General features: G+C 37.6%; 1 protein-coding gene across 1 annotated transcript; it reads right to left on the bottom strand.

Annotated features, from left to right (window-relative positions):
- LOC109847451 (phosphoinositide phospholipase C 4-like) lies at positions 650-6898 on the bottom strand. Its single transcript, XM_020416679.1, is given in 10 exon segments — positions 650-1169; positions 1641-1727; positions 1817-1969; positions 2935-3052; positions 3307-3533; positions 3630-3875; positions 3959-4094; positions 4707-4903; positions 6391-6542; positions 6545-6898. Coding segments are annotated over 10 exon segments (1779 nt in total). The 5' UTR covers positions 6714-6898; the 3' UTR covers positions 650-875.

Here is a 23746-nt window from a genome sequence, read left to right as displayed (position 1 = left end):
ATTAAGAATGAACGAGTTGTGTCCAGTACACAACAAGTGGCCCCCACATTCACATTTCCAAGCACCATCGATGAATTTCTGTAATCTATCGATGAGCTCAAATCTTGTCTTTAAAATTTTATCAATTGATTACACTCATTGATGGGTCACTGCTGAGTAATCTATCGATGAGCTCAAATGCTATCTTTAAAATTTTATCAATTGATTACACTCATCACTCATTGATGGATCATTCGATTGTTGAAATCAACTATTGAGCTGGTTTTCATATCATTTTGCCATTTACACATATAATACATCTATTCGCCTATGTTATGTCATCTTAAACAATTATTAGTACCAAATAAGAATTTGTTATTACTCAAAAAAAAAGCAAAGCTATTGTACAGACTACATCCTAACATTTTTCTCAAATAAAAAGAAACACTTAATTCATTATTAAAGTTCTCTAAAGTTTAATCAACATTTATAAGATCACATAAGACACGAATACACCGATGTACAACAAATCTTACACACTTCTCTCACATGGAAAATAAATAAAAATAAGAAGGGCTAAAAACCAGGAAGAATTCTATAATACAACACTGATCACACCCTCTTGAACTTCTAAAATGCATAAGAGCTATAGTTTACACATCCAGCGAGCTCAAACAAACTCAACAAATCTTCTCTCTCTAAAGTTTAATCAACATTTACAAGATCACATAAAACACGAATACACCGATGTACAACAAACCTTACACACTTCTCTCACATGGAAAATAAATAAAAATAAGGGGTAAAAACCAGGAAGAATTCTATAATACAACACTGATCACACCCTCTTGAACTTCTAAAATGCATAAGAGCTATAATTTACACGTCCAGCGAGCTCAAACAAACTCAAAACGCATGAGAAGCTTCACAGACTTGAACTTGTTCCCCTTTCGATCAAACAATGGCACACACCGAATCCCTGGTCTCAGTTCTGACACCGGCAAGCAAGTTTGTCCTCCGAAGTCATCTTTTTCAGACATATCATACTCGTGCACTTCAACACGAAGCAATGCGAGCTCAGGGACTCTTAACGAGAAAATGAATTCCTCGTTCCAAACTGGAGTCCAGTCGTCTTCTATTGTTTTTGTTTTCTTCATAACACTATCATCCGGAGCTCCAGCTATTCCTACCTGTTAAGCAATCAATCAGTATCAGAATCCTATCTTGGAATTTTATGCTTGTTTTGATGTGAAGTGGAGTAGCAAATTCCTCTGTCAAAATATCCAAAGGGCAAATGTAACCCCACTATCTACTTCTAATATAACTTTCTTGTTTCACTTCCACCAAAACAAACAACAAATGCGAATTCCGAAAAGGTGCAGAAAGTTAGGGTTTACGTTTGGGTTATTTGCCTTAGTACCCCAAAATACACATTTTTCAACTTTGAGACCCTAAAGTCCTTGAATCCAAATAAATACCCCAAAGTTACAACAAAAATTAAAACTTTGGTACCCCTTGCTAAGTCATTTAGGGTACCAGAATTGAATGTTTTTTAATTTTGGGGTATTTTTGGGCAAAAAACTACTTTGGGGTATCAAAGATTAAAATGAACATTGGGTTCTCAAGGTCGAATATCCCCATTAAGGATCAATATTGCTCACCCTTGTATAGAAGTCTGGAGGTGAATAAGCATCAAAATGGGTCTGTTTGAAGTCCATACGCCAACCATCTCCCATGTAAACTTTAACCTGTTAAAGTTCATATGATATGAGTTTTACTATCGGATCTGGAAAAAATATCCAAAAAATAATGAAATTTTTTCTAAGAAATTGTTTACCTTCAAGGTTCTCTTAACTGGTAAAGTTGCCCTAGGGTTAAAGACTTCACCATGCGGACCGGTCTTTATCAAGAAATCAGGTTTCTTTATGTAACCACACCCTCCATTGGCTCTAAAGAATCCATGCATCAACCATAATGACCTTCCATAGCCCTATAGGTGAGAAATGCAACACAATTTCTGACTAAGAAAAATTCTTAAACATCTAGCTAGCTTCATATAAATCAGTTTTCTGGACAAACGGGAAAAAGAATGGGCAGAAAGATGCATAGTTCATCAACTACAAATAGTAATTGTGATGTCTGAAAGACTAGAAATGATCAGATGTACGATGAATTTCTTTCTAATGTTTAGTACGACTTTTAAAAGAGAAAAAGATCAAGTAGAAGCTAAATATCACCAAATCAACCATAACGAGTTTCCATTCATAAATTGACTTATCCGTAATAGCTGCAATATCTGTACGTTAAGCTGCAGAAGAAAGTCGCAACTTGCTAGCTTAAAAATAAATGTTTGTCTAAAAGAAAGCTTCACATCAGTTATAATGCTTGGATATAACCCTTTCTTAACCAGCCTGCTAATGATATCAGCTAGCATACATTTAACAACATAACAGCTTTTCTAAACTTAGTCGTGCTTTTGAGTTTTGAGAGCGAATGGGTATTTGTTGACCATAACAAGCAATGTGGATGACAACAATATGATATTCTCTGTTTCCCAAATTAAAAAAATCAGCAGAAGCCTTTTCCTCTGTCAAATCTATAGCAAAATCTTGCAAACAATTAAGATGAAGAGTGCGCACGACAAAGAGGAGTTGACTGTTATATGTTCCCTTAGTCAAAAAATGTTTAGGGAAAATTAATTTTCCTTTAATTTCCAGCATGGTTTATCACAATTCAGAACCATAGCAATGGAGTTAACCTGAGAAGGCTATAGGACAAGCATGAATTCACCCTATTGAATTCCATTTAGAAAATGATCCTGAAGTGAGTTCCTCTGAAAGTCACATCATAGCTAGAAAATCAACTGCCCGATAAATAAACATATCACAGGGAACCTTACCCCCACCAAAAAAAAAAAAAATCAAAGACAAAGGCAGATCAAGCACAGAACCAAACCTGCATATTGAATGCAACCATCTGAGCGCCATGCATCCAACCAATCAAAGGATTATAATTAGAGGAGTTGAAGCGTGTTCCCTTTGGGTATATCCTGAGCATATTCTTCTGGGTGAACCTAAAGAAAAATGACACGAATAAGCATTTTCCAGAAATCACAAACAAAAGGACGGCAGGATTATTTTAATCTAAATTAAAACATTGTAATATAAAATGGAGTTCATGTGACTTTGTTAGATTTTAACAACCATATTAAATAAGGTATTTTTCCACATTACCCTATTTTTGCAGGAACCCAAAAAAAAAAAAAGAGCCTCCAGTATTGAAACAGAAGAGAAAGCAAAATGTGTGAATTTTCAAAGATAAAACTACCTTACTATATCTAACCCATGAGATTCGGTTGCTTTCTCAAGCTGCGGCTCGCTCAAACTAAGGCGTCTAACTTTGTCAGGATCTACACTAAGTGCATCTTTTAAAGAACCCTTGGGCTTCCCAGCCCTGATAGTGATCAAGCGTTTATACTCAGGTGCCGAGTTCTGGCGTAACTTGAGGTCATCATCAGCAACATCATCCTCGTCATCACTCTGATCATTCTCATCCTGTTAATATCAATCAATATTTTTAAAAGGGGTTTAACGATAAAATTTGGATAACATTCAGTTAGTTAGTGTAAAAATACTATGTTGTAGTTTCACCTTATCATCGAATTCAGATTCAAATTTGAAGTCTTTAAGCTCCTTTCCCCAGGCTTCTTCCTCATTTGGATCTTTTCCATTTTGAGATCCGTTCTCCTTGCCCTTGGAATCTTTAGCCTCAAGGTACTCTTTTGGGGGTTTGGTTGAAAGGATAATTCTCTTCTTAAGAGAGTCTGGTGAAGGGAATTCTTTGTGATCCTCCGAGTCAGGGTAATACAGCATCTCTCCAAATGTTTCAGTTACCATCTAAAATTTAAGGAGGAAAAAGATCAATTGACAACACATGAATGTTTCCAAATGTTGGCTGACTCCCGGAAAACGGAAACTACCTGAGCTACTTTCGCTTGAAGATCTGGAGTAAGATGATCCTCTAGAGTTATTACAAGAGGGTACTCAGATGCCGAAAAGGCATACTCTTTAATCGACCTCAGACATTTAATGAGTTCCACTGGAGAAGTCAATGTCCTTCAGCAAGAATGTAAATCAATCAAAGTCAGAAAGTAGAATATCAAGAAAATTTTAAGTGAAACAGGCTAATTCTGTGGCATCATGTTATAGTTTAGATGTAGCCTAGTATAGTATAGAATGATGGAACTAAAAATTTTAGAAGGTAAAAAGAGGAAGAGTTTCTTCTCAGATCTGCCTTGTTTCTTCTCAGATCTGCCTTATCTGATCAGGATCAGGTTATTGCCTTGACGGGTGATGTTGAAATAAATAAATACATAATAACATCATTGTGAAGATAATTAACAACATATAAAGAGGGTAGATGGGATAATATCTTCCTTTCTATATGTGTAATAGAGAAATAGAAGGAAAAAAAAAAGAAGCTCAGGTTTCTGCAGTATCCATTTTATTTCAGTACCAAGATTAAAATTGTCACTGAGTTTCTATATGGAATATCTAGCAAAATAAAAACGCTGAATATTAAATCCTCAGTTATCTTTTCGAAAAGACAACACCTCAATGGTTACACCTCAGAATTAATGATGCCCATAAAGCAAGAATAGTCAAATAGAAAATGCAAAATGTAAGATGTCCTGTCCATGCACTAGAAAAGGAGAAGTGGGTGAGCACCTTCCATGAAGAACATCAATATTATCTTTAGCAGAATTCGGCCAGATATCCAGTTCAATAACTCGAACACCTCTTTGAAGAGCTTTTACAATTGGAACATCACTGCAATCACTGCTGAGTTGGTTCCCAGTCAAGTATGAATTATGACCTGTATATATGTAATAATGGGACAACGGAGCAGTCATATCTTGGTGCACCTGGAAATCAAGATATTATGTCATGAAACAAGATTTTAGTGTGGAAGTAATAGTCATTTAAAGGCACAAGTTAAAATACACGAAACATAGCTGCATTGCATGTACTAAGGTATTTTTAAATAGTAAGAGCAGCATGTTAAATACGCACGCATAAGTTCATATCAAATAAAAGAGTTGATAACAAAAGAATCATATCATGTTTCATTTGGCTATATGAATCATGAATGTACTTAGAAGGACACACTCAAGTAATGTGATACGACAAAAGAGTGCATGATTTGCTACTGCAATAAAATATTATGATATTTTCATGCCAAAGAAATGCAAAACCAAATATCCAACTGTAAAAATAAAAAAAAATGCAATGGATATGACAGACTTTAGTGGCTAGTCATACATTGTCTTTGTCTATGTTGCTATTGGGAGTTCAGAGAGATGCCCAAAGTGGACATTATAGAAAAGGTTAATCCAATTAGTTGGCACTGAATCTGTAAAACATAGCAACATGACGCCGTTAGATGGGCAAACATACAGTTTGTTTTATTCAAAAATAGTAAGCAAGAGTCATGTGTCCTCTTTCACTTTAGTTTGTATAACACTTTGATTATCAAAGTGTCATAACCTTAAGCAAGAGTCATGTGTCCTCTTTCACTTTAGTTTGTATAACACTTTGATTATCAAAGTGTCATAACCTGATTCCTCTTTTGAGATCATTTTGTGTCATTAGTTTGTATAACACTTTGATTATCAAAGTGTCATAACCTGATTCCTCTTTTGAGATCATTTTGTGTCGTACATGTAGGGATACCCACACGAGAAATCTTGATATGTGATTGACAATCTAGGAAATTCATATATTACATTCTGAAACACATGTTTGGCCTCCACATGCTTATGAAGAAAAAAGCATACAATTTAGGCTGTTCTTGCACATCCACCAACTGGTCTTGTTTAAGAAACCATTCAAATTAACATCCACCAACTCGTCTTGTTTGAGAAACCATTCAAATTGCACTTGCATCGAGAAATGGTCTCTAAACTGCTTGATTTAAATCACAAGCAGTGTAAAGACCATTAAAATCATGAAGAAAACTATACATCTGCCATTAAAAAAGGTGCACATTTTCAAGCGTAAATTGTAAAGTCCATATGAGCACGCCATCATGAATCTATAAAAGATAGCAAAGCGCTTATGAATTTGCATAATTCTTCAAAAATGCTAAGATCAGTTTGGGAAACAAATTCAAAGTCATTAATTGCTTCCCCTCAACCGAAGCAATAATTATCAGTAAACAACAAAAGCTATATCAGTCAGTTAAACTCTTTCACACTTCCCTCCGAATCTTTCCAAAAATAAAAACAGGACACTACAAAGCTTGGGGCTTTCTCTAGATTTGTAACCTAAACCACAACTACTACCATAAATATCCCCAAACGCACTGATCAAAATCAAATCTACTCAAGTTCTTCTAAAACCCTAACTTCACCTGAGATCTGAGCGGGGGGTTGAGCTCCTCATTGAACAAGTAATGATGAAAATCCTCAACAGCGATCATGGATCTCGCCAACTTCCCGATGACGTGGCGCTGCCGTTGCTGCCGGATCTGATCGAAGATCCGATCGGCCTCCTCGCCGGAGACTCGCCGCCGTCGCCGTGAGACTCGACGAGGAACCGCTGGAACTGGTCGGAGCTCATGTGTGGCCCTCCTCCGGCGAATTGGTCGAAGGCGGACTTGACGTCCGGCGGCGGCTGGGCCTCCTTCCATCGGAACTTTCGAGTGAAGCAGATGCAGTACTTGTAGCTCCCCATTCTTTAATTTGCAGGATCGACCTTTGATTTTTTGGTATTTGCGAAATGAGGCCTTGGGTTTCTGGTGGTGTTTGTGCTGGGGTTGTGATCGGAGGTGGAGGAGGCACCGGAGTGCTTTGGAAGTTGGAGCTGCTGCGGTTCTTGGGTTGACCGGTGGGCTGTGAAGAGTGGCTTCTATAGAGGGGGGGTTTAGCGCTTAGACGCTTATTTCTTTCCTGAAATTGCATGCGTTAGCTTCTTTCTTTTACATTTTTTTGCTTTGTTCAAAGATAAAGGAGGTAAAAAATGACAGAGATTTTTACCATGGAAATTTTGTTAATTGTCCAAGAAGACAAAACACGTAAAATTGCAATTATATAAAATTATAGGGGCTTCCCAATTTTTAACTGAAATAAACTCTCTGGATGTTATTTTGAAAAAAAAAAGGTCTCTTATATCCTTACAAACACGCTTTTTTTCAAACAAAAATTACTCTGTATAAAAATTATAGTTTGGTAGTGAAAACATAGCCAGATAGCCTCTCAAGGTTCAGTTTCTCAAACTTTTTTTCTCAATATATTCCTCAATTCTTTTAATTGTGATTTGTCCGCTTCTTAACAGCTATAATGTAATTAACGGTAGTGTAGAAAATAAATATAAACACTTAGTCTATAAGATCTTAGAAGTGAAAAGGAACTATTAAATCTCGTTGAAAATTTAATTAATAAACTTATAATACATTGGTGGATGATAAATGCAAAGCCTGCTAAGAAAAAGGAAAGAAATGAAGGTAAGTCTAATTGATATACGTACTAAAATTGCATTCAGAGAATAAAATGAGGATCAATTGCGGAGATCTTTTTTAATAATGAATCTATTTCAAAAAATCGACATATTCTTATTATATTAAAGTAATATGATAGTTTGGATGAAAGAAACATCTAATAATATTGTACTTTTTTTTTGCTGATTGTAATAGAGCAAGTTCTTAATTAATGAAATCTTTATAATTTCCCATAAAAAAGTTTGCTGATAGCATTTTTGAACCATATAATTATTGTTATAATCGATCGCCTAGCTTTGATAAGTTTCAATTCAATTGTTACTATCGTCATGAAAGTGATGATACTCGAAATTTAAATATATCGCCCTTTTATATGACGAGGGGTCAAAAAAGTTTTTTTAAAAAAATCCTCACATCACCATCGAATGATTATTCATTTAATAGACAAATGGGACAGAAGGTCATATCTAATTAAATCGTGAGAGCGTGATTTTTAATACGCATATTCTTCCGACGAAACCAACGCGATTTAGAAACTGACGTGTCCCTTCTTTGTTTTCTGGTCAGAACTTTTTAATGATTGCCATCAGTTTTTTAAAATCTTATTAATACTTTCATAATCCTTGATTTTGGTACACTGACTTCACAAAAATTGCAGCTTTGATGTGTTGCTTAGGTAAACAGCTCCTCAAACTTCAATTCCTAAATTAGATTAGTTTAAACTTTTCATCTACATATTAGGGGGTGTTTGGTTCAATTTCTAGAAATTATAGGAAATGTTTTCCACCTAAAATATGATTTCTTTGTATTTCTTAAAAAAAATTATAGGAAAAGTTTTGAGAAGTCAAAAAGTACCAATTTTCTTGTTTTTTGTACTTTGCTTGTTTGGTTCAAAACAAGAAAATAGCTCATAACTTTATAAAAAATAACAAGATTTGGTAGGTTTTTAATTAAATATGGTATGTATCAGATTTCTGGTGATTTCCTCTCATTTTGAGAGGAAATCGCTTTTTGTAAAATTTGGTAGGTTTTGATATTTTATAGAAAATATTTCTATAAATTTTTTGTTGAACCAAACACAATTTACAGAAATCTCTGAAAAACTTTTAATTACAAATTTGCCATTGTGAGATGTTTTGAGAAAAGTTTTCTCAAAAAGTGTGCAACCAAACAGCCCCTTAATTTAGGTAATTTTCTCGCCTCCTAAATGAAACAGATGCGTCTGAAAAGTCTCTTTAATGGTAAATTGATAATGTAGCAGCTGGTTAAAATCAAAGTATATGAAGTACGCTAATAAATGTATTTCAAATAGATCAGCTTAATTGCACTTAATTACCTTATAATTTCCTGTATTTTGTAATTACATATCCTCATTTGATTTTCACAGTACTTATGTATCATAAAATTTTTAAAATTTATAGTTTATCACTCTGAGTTATGCAAATATGGGAATTTCCGTCGAAAAATTTCATGGGGGCACTCACATACTATATTTAGAACTTTTTAACCCTTAAATGATCTAGAATTGACATGTGAGTGTCACATGAGAATTTTGGAAAAAAAAAATTATTTTTCACATGACTAAGAATTTCAAAGTGGTAATTTTAAAAACTTCAAGATATATAACTTCTCGAAAAATAAATGATGGTATTTAAGTGTAATTAAGCCGATGCAAATTGTAGATATTCTAGACATACATTAAAAAACAAGACACCGTAACACCTTCAGCTGCACACGCATAAAAGCGAGTTGCTGGGATTACTAGACTTTCGTGAGCACACTCTTAAACACTCCCATACCAGTGTTCTACTATCCTCCCCCTACCCCCCCCCACTCCCCTCACTCCATCCCACCCCCCACCCACCTCACCCACCCCCCCCTCCCCCCCACACCCCCCCACCCCCCCCACCCCCCCCCCCCCCCCCCCCCCACTCCCCACTTTTTTTTTTTCGCCCTGATACGCGTGGACCCTTCCAGATGGACAGGACGTTTTGCTAGCTTGTCTTACCTTCGGCATGGTTAGTATATGTACTAGATTTAGGTGGGCGGTTTCCACACTAGACGACGATGGGGGACGCCGGCCGCTGATTCCGACTACTTACACCGTCGCGAGGAGCCCACTTAATACCATTTTGGGAACTTGCTTATGATCCGACTCTGGCCTTCCTGGCTCAGTCTATTCTGAGGCTTCCCTAATTGCGAGTCGTTCAAAAACGGGGCTCAGAATGGCCGTTCGGACTGCGGCAATGGAGCAGCTCGTCGGCCAGACAACGACTTGAGTACAAATTGCATCACAACTTTTTTGCATCGCAGCGTAGCCGCAGAGTAGGACTCAAATATCATATTATGTCTGTTTTTTGATAAAAGCTAAATTATCAAATTGGTATTTTAATTCGATCATATTATTTTAAATATTATGTTTATTTCTGCTTCGGCATCAATATGATATTTTAACTTGTGCACCGGTGACAATAAGTTCATTTTGCCATCGACGGTGAGAATTTTTCGGCGAGGCTCTTACGTGTCATATGTGTTATTCATCAATCTAACGTGGCTTGCTGATGTGGCAAGGGTTATGCAGGTATATTAACTTCAAATCCCAAATTACGTAAAAATTCTCTGATTCCCTCTTTTCATCGAATGCACCCAAAAATTACCATAATGTCACTCCTTCCCAAACAAAATTAGGTCTTGATGAGTGGTCCTTATCTTTTCCTAGCTTAGTTTCTCCTTATTTGCTGCGTATATTGCACCCAATTTTAAAATTTCCCCCAATATTGCCCTCAATTAGAAATAAAACTCTAATTTAAGCCTGCTAACTACCTTAGCCTAGTCAAATGTTCTCTGCCACGTCGACGAATGGTTAAAATAGGTCATGTCGGAGCTTCATTGGGAAATCCTAACCATGGATGATAAAATGAGCCTTATTGTCATTTAAGCACAAGGTAAAATACCATATTGACACCAGAGCAAAAATAAATACCATATTGAAAAATGATGTCAAGTTGGAATACTAATTTGGTAATTTAGTTGTTTGATAAATCATATCTAAATTTAAATGAAGTAATCTGCAGCAATCCTATTACGATTTTCTTATCTTTGCCTTCTCTGTATCTATTTTTTCTTTGCTTTTTCCCCACTCTTTGGGGGTGTTTGGTTCAATTTCTAGAAATTATAGGAAATGTTTTTCACTTAAAATATGATTTCCTTGTATTTCTTAAAAAAATTATAGGAAAAGTTTTGAGAAATCAAAAAGTACAAATTTTCTTGTTTTTTGTACTTTGCTTGTTTGGTTCAAAATAAGAAAATGGCTCATAACTTTATAGAAAATAACAAGATTTTGTAGGTTTTTAATTAAATATGGTATGTGTCAGAGTTCTGGTGATTTCCTCTCATTTTGAGAGGAAATTATTTTTTATAAAATTTGGTAGGTTTTGATATTTTATAGAAAATATTTCTGTAAATTTTTTGTTGAACCAAACACAATTTACAGAAATCTCTAGAAAACTTTTAATTATAAATTTGCCATTGTCAGATGTTTTGAGAAAAGTTTTCTCAAAAAGTGTGCAACCAAACAGCCCCAAATTGCCTCTCTTTTTTCATCAACATCTAAATTGTCCTCTTCATCTTTCTCTACTCCCTCAGCATCTTTGTCTACTTGTAGTTAAAATATTAATCAGGCAAAAAAAGCTATCAAAAATATAATAAATACTAACGAATAGAGGATTGATTAATATTTGATCTTTGACGCCATTAGCAGTTTAGCATTGTCTAGTAACGTAATTACTAAAAGAGAAGGAGATTGCACCACCATACTTTGATTTATGAGAGAAGAGAGAAGCAATACAGACTTCACATAAAGTATATATTCTACAATACTGTCAGAAATTACCAACAGTTCAACTCTAATTACTAAAAATTGACATTCTCGCTGTGTAGTTAATTTTTATATTCTATTTTATGCTACTACAGCCCGTAAACTTTGTCCTCTCTATCAACGTAGGTATTAGAACTACAAATATAGTTACAGCATCATGGATATGATTAGGTTGATGTAATTAGAGTATTATGTTGTTGCAACCATATTTATAGGAAATGTAGTTTAACATAGATGTAACACGAAAATATTACTTAATACTTGAATATGTTAAAAATGAGGGTGTTACATCTACGCTCCAATTTTAGAGTATAGTGTGAACGGTGGAGTCATGTGGGGACCACACCCACGTATATGAGCACAAGATCCAGCGGGTTTTTTGTGAGGCCCAAGCTTTGAAAACCGCATCCAGGCTAAGCACAAGATTCCAGGCTATAAATAGCTATTCCTCTCTAGGGTTTTGTGAGTGCAAGGAGGTTTGGCTGCGGGGAAGAAAAAAAAGTGCAAGGGAAAGAACAAAGTCGGCTTCTTCTTTTGGCAGTGAGCAAGTACGAAAAGCAGGGGCAAAAGAACAACTTCAGCACTTTTTCTTTTTGAGGTTGCGGCTGCAGGTGAAAAACACAGAGGAGAAACAGCGGCTGTGCAAGGCTTTTGTGCATCTTTTTGTATAGAGAGATTGTGTGAGAGGTTTGAGAGTTTGTGTGAGGGTTTAGATTGAGTGATTGTAAATCCTAATTGTGTTCTCTCCCTCTAGTAGTAGATCTCCCCCTTCTTGCCCCGTGGACGTAGGCAGTTTGCCGAACCACGTAAAAATTAGTTTGTTTGTGTTTGTGGTTATTGTAATAGTTTTTAGAATCCCTCGACAAGTCAGTCCTAGAACTGATGAGAGGAAGAGCCGATATCTCACTTTGTTGAGATATTTGCTTCAGATTCTTATTTCCTTGGTGAGATAGGAATTCTTATTGATCTTTCTCTCTTATTGTGCACCAGAAACTCTACCGAAATTTTCGCTGCGCACAACAAGTGGTATCAGAGCTCGGGTTACGCTTGGGCTATTTGGAGGAGTAGATCAATTTGGAGGCTCGTCTAGGGCTTCGTTTGGTGATAAAGGTGAGATCTTTTGGTAAAGACTCTATCTTTTTAGTTTTGGATCTATTCTTCATTCGTTGGTGCGTTGAGAAAGATGTCGGGAAAAGAAGGTGCTTCGGGTGTCGAGGGTGGTGCTTCTGGCGCGAAGACCATTCAGAGTTTGAATATCCACTCTATGAAGATAGATGTGGAGAAGTTTAATGGCACAAACAATTTTGGATTACGGAGATACGAGGTTTTGGATGCGCTGAACGCGCAGAATTTGGAGGATACATTGGAGTTAGATGGCAAGCCAGATGACATTGAAGAGAAGGTTTAGAAGAAGATGAATCGAACGGCGTGTGGTGTGATTAGGTCTTGTTTGACTCAAGATCTAAAATATGATGTGATGAATGAGACTTTTGCGAAGAAGATTTGAGAGATTCTCGAAAGCAAGTATCTGACAAAGAGTGTTGAGAACCGCTTGCATTTGAAGAGGAGACTTTATCGTTTCTAGTTGAAGAAGGGAACCTCAATTAGTGATCACATGAATACCTACACAAAGCTTCTTACAGATTTGGCGAATGTGGATGTCATAATTAAAGATGAGGACAAGGCGTTGCTATTGTTGAGTTCCTTGCCTAACGAGGAATATGAGACCTTCGGTCTTACTCTGATTAATGGGAATGCATCTCTTTCGTATAGTGAGGTCACTGCTACACTGGTGAATTATCAGCTTTGGAAGAAGGATAAGGAGGCTTCAGTTGAGCCGGTAGCAGAGACGTTGGTCGCAAGAGGGAAGGGACCAAACTAGAAGAATTGGAAGTCACAGTCTAGAGTAGGACATCCTACAATTGGAAAAGATCAGTGTGCATGGTGCAAGGAGACTGTGCATGGGAAGAAGGATAAGGAGGCTTCAGTTGAGCCGGTAGCAGAGGCGTTGGTTGCAAGAGGGAAGGGTCCAAACTAGAAGAATTGGAAGTCACAGTCTAGAGTAGGACATCCTACAATTGGAAAAGATCAGTGTGCATGGTGCAAGGAGACTGTGCATGGGAAGAAAGACTGCCCGAAGCTCGACGAATGGATGAAGAATAAGCAAAAGGGAAAAGGGAAGCAACCATCATCATAAGCAAATATCGTATCGGATGGTAATATTTTTGACTCTTTTATGTATTCGCTTTCTATCAGTCCTACATGTAGCTATTCGGAGGAATCCGAGTGGATGTTGGATAGTGGTGCGACCTATCATGTATACCCTAGAAGGGAATGGTTCTCCAGCTTTGAAAAACTGGATAGTGATGTGGTGTACATGGCTGATAACCATGCATGCCAGATCTTTAGGATAGGAATAATTCGCATAAAATGTTTGACGGGACTGTTAGGGAGTTAAATGATGTGAGATATGTTCATTCTTTGAGGCAAAACTTGATCTCGATTGGATCTTTGGTTGGAGAGGGTCTGAATGTTCGATTTGAGGACATGGTTCTCAAGATTGTGGAAGACTCTCGGATTATGATAAAGGGCGTCAGGAGGAATAACCTGTATTACTTGACTAGAGGTATAGTGACAGATGGAGAACTGGCGACTTCTGTTGATTCGAATAGATTGCGGTATTTGGGGCTTGGCCATTCAAGTATTGATTCCTCGCATAGATTGAAAGAGGGTACGAAGACCTACAGTTTGAAGTCCAGTGAACATGTTGATGTGAGCAAGAAGACCGAGGTGAAGTTTGGTACCTCTATTCACCGTGCTAAGGGTCGTTCTGGAGGAGTTCACGTGGATGTTTGGGGGCCTTCCAAGGGGGCATCATTGGGAGGTATGATTTTCTTTGTTGGTGACTGTTCTAGGCGTGTTTGGGTTACAACCAAATCCCCATTGGAGAAAGTCCTAGTAGTCTCTAACAGTTTGAAGAAGTATGAGATTGGCAGAAAGATGAAGGTACTTCACTCAGGTTTTGGTAGGAGGTACAAGAGGGACCTATTTCTGTATTGAAGCCGAGCTCACGGCATTTCGAGACACTTTGTTAGAAAGAAAATCTTGGGACAACTTGATAGGATGGTAAATTTGGAAAACCGTGCCTTGCTGGAGGAGGATCGGTGTTTGTTATCAAGCAATGGTCTGCAGACGAGTTTCAGGACTGAGGCTTTGACATATTTGAGCCATCTTATTAAAGAGTTGTCAACTACTGTGATAGGAGGTAAAACTCAATTGGGTGTTTGCTCTGGTAGTGTCACTTCGGTTGAGGCTTCGATGAGGGAGCTAATTGACTCTCAGTAGGTGGAGAGCTTTGGACAGACCTTAGATGTATCGCAGCGGGTGGAGAGTGATGCTACTCCACATTGGGTAAAGATTACTCCAGATCATACTGCATTGTTTGGGATTCCAGTTGAGGTGGCACAGCTTAGGGATCATTTGGGTTTAGGTGCAGATGATGAGTTGGGTTTTGATTTGAGTGCAGCTGGCAGACATAGTTTGGATATAGTCATTGGTTCATCTCAGGTGGAGGTGTTTGAGGCCATTGGAGGTGCTATCAGCCACAGAATTAATGATATTGGAGAAGGGTTATGAACTCTTCTATTAGATTGAGGTCGTTCGTGGCCATTTGGATGAACTACGTGAGGCTTGATTCCTTGGGCAAGAGGATACGTAGGTAGTCTTTATGATGCAGCCGGTTTGGATTAGTTGATTTTGATGGGGTGAGATTGTTTGGACTCTCGTTCAGGTTCTCGACTTGTTGTAGATTGAGTCCATTATCGTGAATTAATTTCACGGTGTACTGGACACAACAAGTGGGACATTTGGTTGCTTTTTTGTCGGCTCAGTTTTAGGAAAACTTCACCGAGGTGGAGAATTATGAACGGTGGAGTCATGTGGGGACCATACCCACAACTGTGAGCACAAGATCCAGCGGGTTTTTTGTGAGGCCCAAGCTTTGAAAACCGCATCCAGGCTAAGCACAAGATTTCAGGCTATAAATAGCTATTCCTCTCTAAGGTTTTGTGAGTGCAAGGAGGTTTGGCTGTGGGGAAGAAAAAAAAGTGCAAGGGAAAGAACAAAGTCGGCTTCTTCTTTTGGCAGCGAGCAAGTATGAAAAGCAGGGGCAAAAGAACAACTTTGGCACTTTTTCTTTTTGGGGTTGCGGCTGCAGGTGAAAAACACAGAGGAGAAGCAGCGGCTGTGCAATGCTTTTGTGCATCCTTTTGTAGAGAGATATTGTGTGAGAGGTTTGAGAGTTTGTGTGAGGGTTTAGATTGAGTGATTGTAAATCCTAATTGTATTTTCTCCCTCTAGTAGTAGATCTCCCCCTCCTTGCCCCGTGGACGTAGGCAGTTCACCGAATCACGTAAAAATTGGTTTGTTTGTATTTGTGGTCATTGTAATAGTTTTAGGATCCCTCGACAAGTCAGTCCTAGAACTGATGAGAGGAAAAGCCGATATCTCACTTTATTGAGATATTCGCTTCAGATTCTTGTTTCCTTGGTGAGACAGGAATTCTTATTGATCTTTCTCTCTTATTGTGCACCCGAAACTCTGCCGAAATTTCCGCTGCGCACAACAAATAGCAACAACATTTTGAGTTGCAATGAGGACGCAATAATTTGAGCTATAACCACTTGCGGCTACAACTACACTTCCCCCCCCCCACCATACACACACTTATTGTTAGATCCTAGAGGGGGGATGATTAGGGTCTTATGCTAATTTAATCTAATTTTATGCTAATTAAAACTAATTCAACAAACTATTCTTGCAAGATAGATATACAATGTGTTATGAGCAAGAATAAGCAATATGAGCAAATAGATATATTCTAGCAAAGATATATATGGTGAATTATATGCAAAGATATATAAACTAATACAAGGGTGAAATAAATAATCTACAAACGTGATAGGGCAATATGAAGAGTAATACACAAATGCAATATATAATATGAATACAAGAATAAGTACGCCAATGCAATCACAAAAAAAAATATTATCACAGAGTTTGATCCTCACGACCTACGTCTCCGCTCCTCACCTCGAGGAGATCTTTACTATCCCACCGGGTTTTCTACGCTTACCCGAAAAATGTTTACACCTCACAATATTGGTTTTCAACGCTCACCGATCAACGTTCACAATCACTCACAATGTAACTACACTAACTATCACCTCAAGTGTTGGTCTCTAGCCCATGTCTCCCTCAAGTGTTAGGAATTACAACATTTCTCTAGGCATTACCACCTACCCCATTCCTCTTGGGACGACCCCGTCTCTCACCACACACTCCTCTTAGTATACTAGTGTATTATAAAGTGAACATCACAATTTAGCACAAATATAACAAATTTGTTCTCTACAATGGATGAGAACTCTATGTAGGCTCACTCTCTAAGTCACACAATCCCACAACCCAATTATACAATGTATGAAAATACAATAAGCTCAATGGTTGTGTGTGTAAGCAAAGAGATAAAACAAATATAAACTCAATGTAAATCTAGCTTATGAAATTATGCTCAAATATATAAAATAGCTAGGATTGAGTTTAAGAAAAACTTTGAAAGAGGGAGAAGAGTTGAATGCTCAAACACCAATGGATGATCTTCCTCAAGCTCTTGTGAAATTGTCTTCACAAACTAAACTCTTGAAACAAACTAAAACCAAACTTAAAACCCTTGTAAACTTGTTTAAAAACTTTTCTCTTGTTGATTTTTGGTCTGAGGTATGAGGAGTATTTATAGAGACCCCAAAACACAAGAAAAACAAAGCAAAAAGACAAAAAAACCAAAACTGGAACAGGCTAGAAAATAGTTGTTACTGTGCAATGGACACTTTATGGGTCGACTCATAAAAATCATGGGTCGACTCATAACCTAGCCGTTATAGGCTAAAAACAGCTTATGGGGCGACTCATAAAATTCATGAGTTAACTCATCATGCATGGGTCGACTTATGACAAGCATGAGTCGACTCAACCTGTCTGGGTTGACTCATGATGTTATGAGTTGACTTATCAGAAACAAAATATAAACTACACAACAGTTTATGAGTCGACTCAACACTGTTCATGAGTCGACTCAAGACATACACACAGCCTGTTTTAAACAGTACATGATAACTTAAAACATTATTTAAAAATATCAAATAAATTCCAAAATATATAAAACTTTGGAGAATGCTTGTAAACATGAAAATGAACATGTTACAAAAACTGGTTTTCAAAAAAACATTCCCTATTTGTGAAAACTCATCATTTTTTAAAATAGTCCAAAACATGAAAATACAAAACACATGTTTTTGATATTTTAGCTAAACCATGTTTTTGAAACTTTATAAAATAATTTTATAGACTTAAAGAAAGATGTAAACTATTTTTATGAAGTTTATAAATAAATTACTCAATATTTTCACAAATTCATATTTATATAAACATGAAAACCAAAAACCAAAACTTATATATATATATATATATATGAGAAACCAATAAAATATGTGTGTATATGATATTGAGCTTAAAGTACTTAACACACATAATATAAACTCCTAAACTATTTACCCAAGCAATCTTGATCTTCAATATGCTTGTCTTGGTTGCGGATGAAGCTTGATTTTGAATATGGCTTGATGTACAATGACTTCATACTGATATTCCCCCCCACCTCCATTTGATGTGATCGTTATGGCGCAATTCCATTCAACTTCCAACATATTGTTTGTCTACAATAAATACAAAAATACAAACACTAGACAAACAATATTAGTAGTAAATTATTTGTTAATCATCATCAAAATAAAAAGACCCAACACTTATAACACTATAAGAAATTCGGTATTTAACGACCAAAATTAGTGATGGGACCAGTTGACCATCATTAATATGCATATAATAACGACGGGTTTTAAAACCTTCGTTGAGTGATTACAGATATTAGAAAAATAATGTGAGATGAGATAACAGATTTCTGATCCATTCATTGATTTGATTTTAATACCGTTGTTATTGAGTCTTCTTAAAGACCAAGGGGTTCATTACCTACATTAACGACACTAGTAAAAATTCAAGTACCGCGGGCTTTAAATTTTCAAGTTTCACAGCCCCAAATATTTCCCCCTTATTTATCAAAACCTCTCTCAAAATTTTCATCCCCTTATCTCTAAAACTTCCAAACCTTGAGCTTACCTGCTCCCCGTCACTGGCCGCATCCCCCCTTCATCAACGGCGTCTACGTCCGCAACGGCACCAACCCCCTCATCATCATCATCATCATTAATGTCCACCGCCTCCTCAAACCCTAACTCCTCATCGACCAAGACCGTAAGCCCCGCCCCCACCCCAATCTTTTTGATTCGTTTTCTTTCTCTATTTTAGGTTTGGGTGGTGGTTAAGGGCCGAGTCCAGGGCGTGTTCTTCAGGGATTGGACGATGGAGAATGAGGTTTGGGTCGGAATTCGTTGCATTATCTTTTTTCCCCTTCAATGGCAATCCCTTCTTTTTTTCAATGGCAACCTCTTCTTTTTCCAAGGCCATGTTCGGCGATTTCAGACCAAATTGGTAAAACCCATCTCACCGTTACATTATATTTTTACCCAATTTATTTATTTTTATTTTTATTTTTTATTCAGATGATTCCGCCATGTTTCAAGAAACACCTTGGAAAGTCAATCATGCAGAGATCGGTGCTTCGGAGCTCGGCAGTCCGAAAATGGGAGATCAAGATGGGAATTGTTGATGAGCAGAATTTCTTTCAGGATGGATGGGAGCACTTTATATCGAATAATCCGATTAATCTGGGAGATTTCTTGGTTTTATTTTATGATGTTGATGTAGGTTTTAATGTTAAGATCTACGGGGCGACTTGCTGTGAGAAAAGAAATGAATTTGAAGTGAAGGTTGAACCTGAATCAGAAGAAGATTATGATGTTAAGAGACCAACCAAAGTCATTAGAAAAAAAGGGAAAAAAAGATCACAATAGACAAGCCGAGAAGGAGCAGTGAGTGATTTTGTGATTGTTGTTACGTTTACGAATTGGATACATTGTAAATAATCATTTATACCATCAGTAGCACTTATCACCCCTCCACTAGTTTATTGGCACTTTGCCTTGGGGTTGAACACTTGAGAAGTGCAAATCGAAGAAAACCTCACTCTCCCCAACAAGTTGAGAAACCATAGGGATGGCTCCGTGGAGGCCCTTTTCTCTAGAGATTCCGACGACGTTGCCGAGGTGGTCGATAGGCGATGCAGGGTGGGCATGTCGGCTGATTTGGTGACCAGGATTGATTCGTTCCCCACGGAGGGGGAGGACCTGATCAAGGTTTTCAATGCAAAACCCACTACTTAGAAGTCCTATTTATAGTTAGAATGAGATTTGATTTTGACTAGCCTCGTTTTCTTATTCCAAACAATGGATGCATTCTTGTATATTTACCACTCATAAATGTGACGGGAAACCTTTTTATGTTGTTGGAAATGTTATATGGTCGTGCAACGGTGTTAGGATTCTTAATTTTCTTGATATCAGAACTTAAAAAAATCATGAACGCCTGTTCTGCAGTTTTTATCTTTTGAGAGTAGTAAGTCTTTGAAAGAAGAAATGCAATCATATTTATGCACTTGTTAGAATCATTCATGTTTTCTACTCTGTCCTTCGATTTGTCAGATTAAAGAAAGACAGGAACTTCAATTACTTCTTGTTTCGATGTGCAAAACTTGTTTCCATGAGTTGTTTACAGATTAGATATCTCACATTCTTCTTTTTTTGCTATTGTACAAACATTAAATATGAGAAGGTTGTGCTTTAGGTCACCCTATTTGCTATCCACTGTGCCGGTTGCTTCTATTATCTTCTTGCAGCAACATATCCAGATCTAAAAATGACATGGATTGGAGCTTCTATGCTAGATTTCCATCATAGAAGCTTGTGGATTCGGTATTGGACTACGATGTACTGGTCAATTATCACTCTTACAACAGTGGGATACGAAGACTTGCATTATCAGAATACGTGGGAGATGATCTGATCGGGAGTTACGTTTCACTTACGAAAGACGAAGTGCCACTCATGTGTTATCCACTTCACGTATGATTCACCCATGGGAGGTTGTAGAACTCTTCTCCGGTTTTCCGACACACTTCAAATCACATCATTCTGAGATCGGACCAGGGAAATACGGGGAAAATAGTCAATGCACGCTAAACGACGTCTCGATCGAAATCGAGACATGCATTGTGTCTAGGGGTGTTAACGGAGCGGATACGGCTCAGATATAGCACTTACCATATCCATATCCGCTTACCCATCTCGGATACGGATACAGATACGGATATATATCGGTAAGAAAAATTCATATCCATATCCGCCAAAATCGGATACGGTTACGGATATAGATGCAGATATATAAACGGATATGCATGCGGATACAAAAAGGATATGAGAAAACTAGATAGTATTCAGAAAAATATAGTCATGTGATACAAAATGAGTTCGTTAATATGTTCATTATGATTGAAAAGCTTAGATTGGACACCTTGATCATCAAAATTAACCACAAATCCATAATCTAAGAATCGAAACTATCGTAAGAGTATTACCAATATGTATTCGGATATTTTCGGATACGGATACGGATATTTCACTACAAAACCATATCCGCAACCATATCCTATCGGTAATAGATTTGAGTAACCATATTCGTATCCTAACGGATACGGTTACGGATAATTCCTCGGATACGGTTTGGCACCCCTAATTGTGTCTCAGCCGGATTTTGGTATATTCAGATCCAAAGCCTCCCCAACTGATTTGAAGCTATCTTTGAACTTGGTTAAGTGGTTACAACTGAAGATGAGAGCAAATCAACCATTTTTATCCAAAAACCGAGCTTCTAAAACCTATATATGGCCCTAGGGCCTTCATTTATACAGATCTGAAATTCTCGAGTTTAGGCGAAGCCCTGTCGAATTAAAGAGTGAGGAGCACGAATTTCAGAGAAGAGAAAGAGATCTTGGTGAGTTCTTTATCACAAAGAGAGGAAGAGTTCAAGAGATCTGCATCCCGTTCATCCATTTCCCTTGAGATCGCACCTAGCTGTGATTCTTGAGAAGAGTGATTGTCTCGCTGTTGCCGAGATAGTCACTTCAATTTCTTATCTCCTTTACGAGGCAACAAAATCTTTATTCGGATATGATTAGTTGGTGGTCTACGGATAAACCCCGGTACCAGTAAAGATCCTACGCAAGCAGAAAATCGATAAACGATCTCTCTGCGTGTGTTCTCAAGAAGTCATCTATTTTATTTTCATTGTAAGAGAAGTCTTATAAAAAGAATAAACTTTATTTATTTTGAATCGTTATACCACCTGAAGTTGTAATGGATTCAAAAGCAATAAAACCGATTTCCGACGCGAACACGCTGGCGACCACAATGAGAGCTTACAACCTCACTGCTGAGGTTGTCGTGCCTCAGCCACTGATCAAGGTTCATATGGATAAAGAGTTCGAATACGAGTTCGATCAGCAGAAGTTCAAGGAGTACATCTCCTGTTCCTCCTCCAGATCTTCCTCTCCTTACAAGTGTAGGAAGACCACTTCCCTCAAGAAGGTTCGTTGATCTTCAGATCTGAGGACTCACGGTGACAATCTTCACCCAAGTGTTGTTGAAGACTCCTCTCCAGCGTCCAAAGAAATTAGATCCGGTGCTCGCCACAACTCCTCAAAAGTTAAGGAATTGCCCGCTGAAAGCGCACCAGTGCTGATGAAGAGGGATCGTCAGAGGCGTCGCCAACGTCTTGCCTAACAATTCATCAAGGTTTTAGAGCAAGTAGACAAATTCTGCTACCAAGCAAATCTAGAGTTCAGAAAGTGCCAATGCTAAGTCGTCGCCACAACAAGCATCGGGATCCTCCTCTCAACCGCCAACTAACAAATAGGTTCGTGTCAAACGAACCCGTTCTACTCTCGAGGAGCGCATCCAGAAGCGCCGCGCACTTATTCCGATGTCCGGATCCTTGTGTAAAAGGCACAAGAGTTGCAAAAAGAAGAGGTCAAAGAACCAACAAGATCTAAGCAGGTTTGGGTACCGAATGCCAAAACAGCGCCTACAACTGCACCGAAAATAGCTAAGACGCATCTACCTGACAAGAGACACCATTTGTGTCTCTCACTCAATTCCAGCTCCAAGGATGCTTCCTAGCCTTCATCAATTTTAGATCACGCTCCTTCTGCTCCCGCACCTCCGGTGAAGCCATACGGTAGCGTGAATCTCTCCAAGTTCAGAATTCCGCTAAATGATCGCCTTGGTCCTCTACCTGAAGATCGAGGTAAAGCTCCTGTTAAGGAACGCTTGGGTCTGTTGAATGATTCCCAAGCAAATATCCAAACTGGGGGTCGTACGCAACCTTCTAACAAACTGATTCTCGTAACCACCCTCTTGGAAGTACGTGTGAAAAACCAGAAGCCCGTTAGAGTTTCACCCTCATAAAGGTATAATTCCAAACGTGTGACTCCTGCGAACGCCAACAAGGCATTGCTTATTCGGAAGAAAACATGTCTAGAAGAAGATGATGTTATACATGATAAACAGCCAATAGGTTGCTCCGGCCATAATGTCAATGAGTTGTACTATCGGGTTGGGGATAAGTCTCAAAAGAGAAATACCTCAGAAACGGACTCTCACTTCCTTGTGAGAGGCTAATCAGGGCAATATTATCATTTTATAATATATAATAAAATATATATTTAGTTAGTAAGTTTTATGACCTTGCTTTAGAATGTTCTAAATAAAGAGAGAAAAAACAAAAGCAAAAAATTGCGTGAAATGACCATGCTATCCTCATGTCTTTAGTGAGATGAAGGACATTTTCCTATATCCTTTAATTTTTCCTATCATTACTAGGGGTGTGTTTGACAACTTACTAAAAATGGGCCACATATGATTTTAGTTGTAGATCAGCTCCCCCTGGTCCGCAATTAAACTAGTTAAAACCTCTAAAATTGAACTGAAGAAAACTAGGCCATTAGTGGTCTATTTTTTTTTCAAATCAGAAAATATCTTAAAATTGAACCAGGTTCAAACATGGCCGAGTTTTTTAAGGTTGCTAAACAATCCCCAAGTTTTTAATATATAGTAGTGTATAGATATTGAATTATTGAATATTTGAAGGAGTGATATTTAAATAACCCTTTTTAAAGAAAGAAATAAAACACATTAACTAGCAGAGGATGAACCTTTCGCAAAAGGATAAACTGTTCGACTACGAGTTTATCGCGAACAAAAAGTCAAGCACAAAATTAAGAACTAAATTAAACTCCTATTTTATTTTTGTCCTTCTTCAGTT

This window comes from Asparagus officinalis, chromosome 7 (assembly GCF_001876935.1).
Source record: "Asparagus officinalis chromosome 7, Aspof.V1, whole genome shotgun sequence".
NCBI classification, from domain to species: Eukaryota; Viridiplantae; Streptophyta; class Magnoliopsida; order Asparagales; family Asparagaceae; genus Asparagus; species Asparagus officinalis.
Note: the sequence above shows the minus strand (reverse complement) of the source record. Positions and strands in the feature narration are given on the sequence as shown.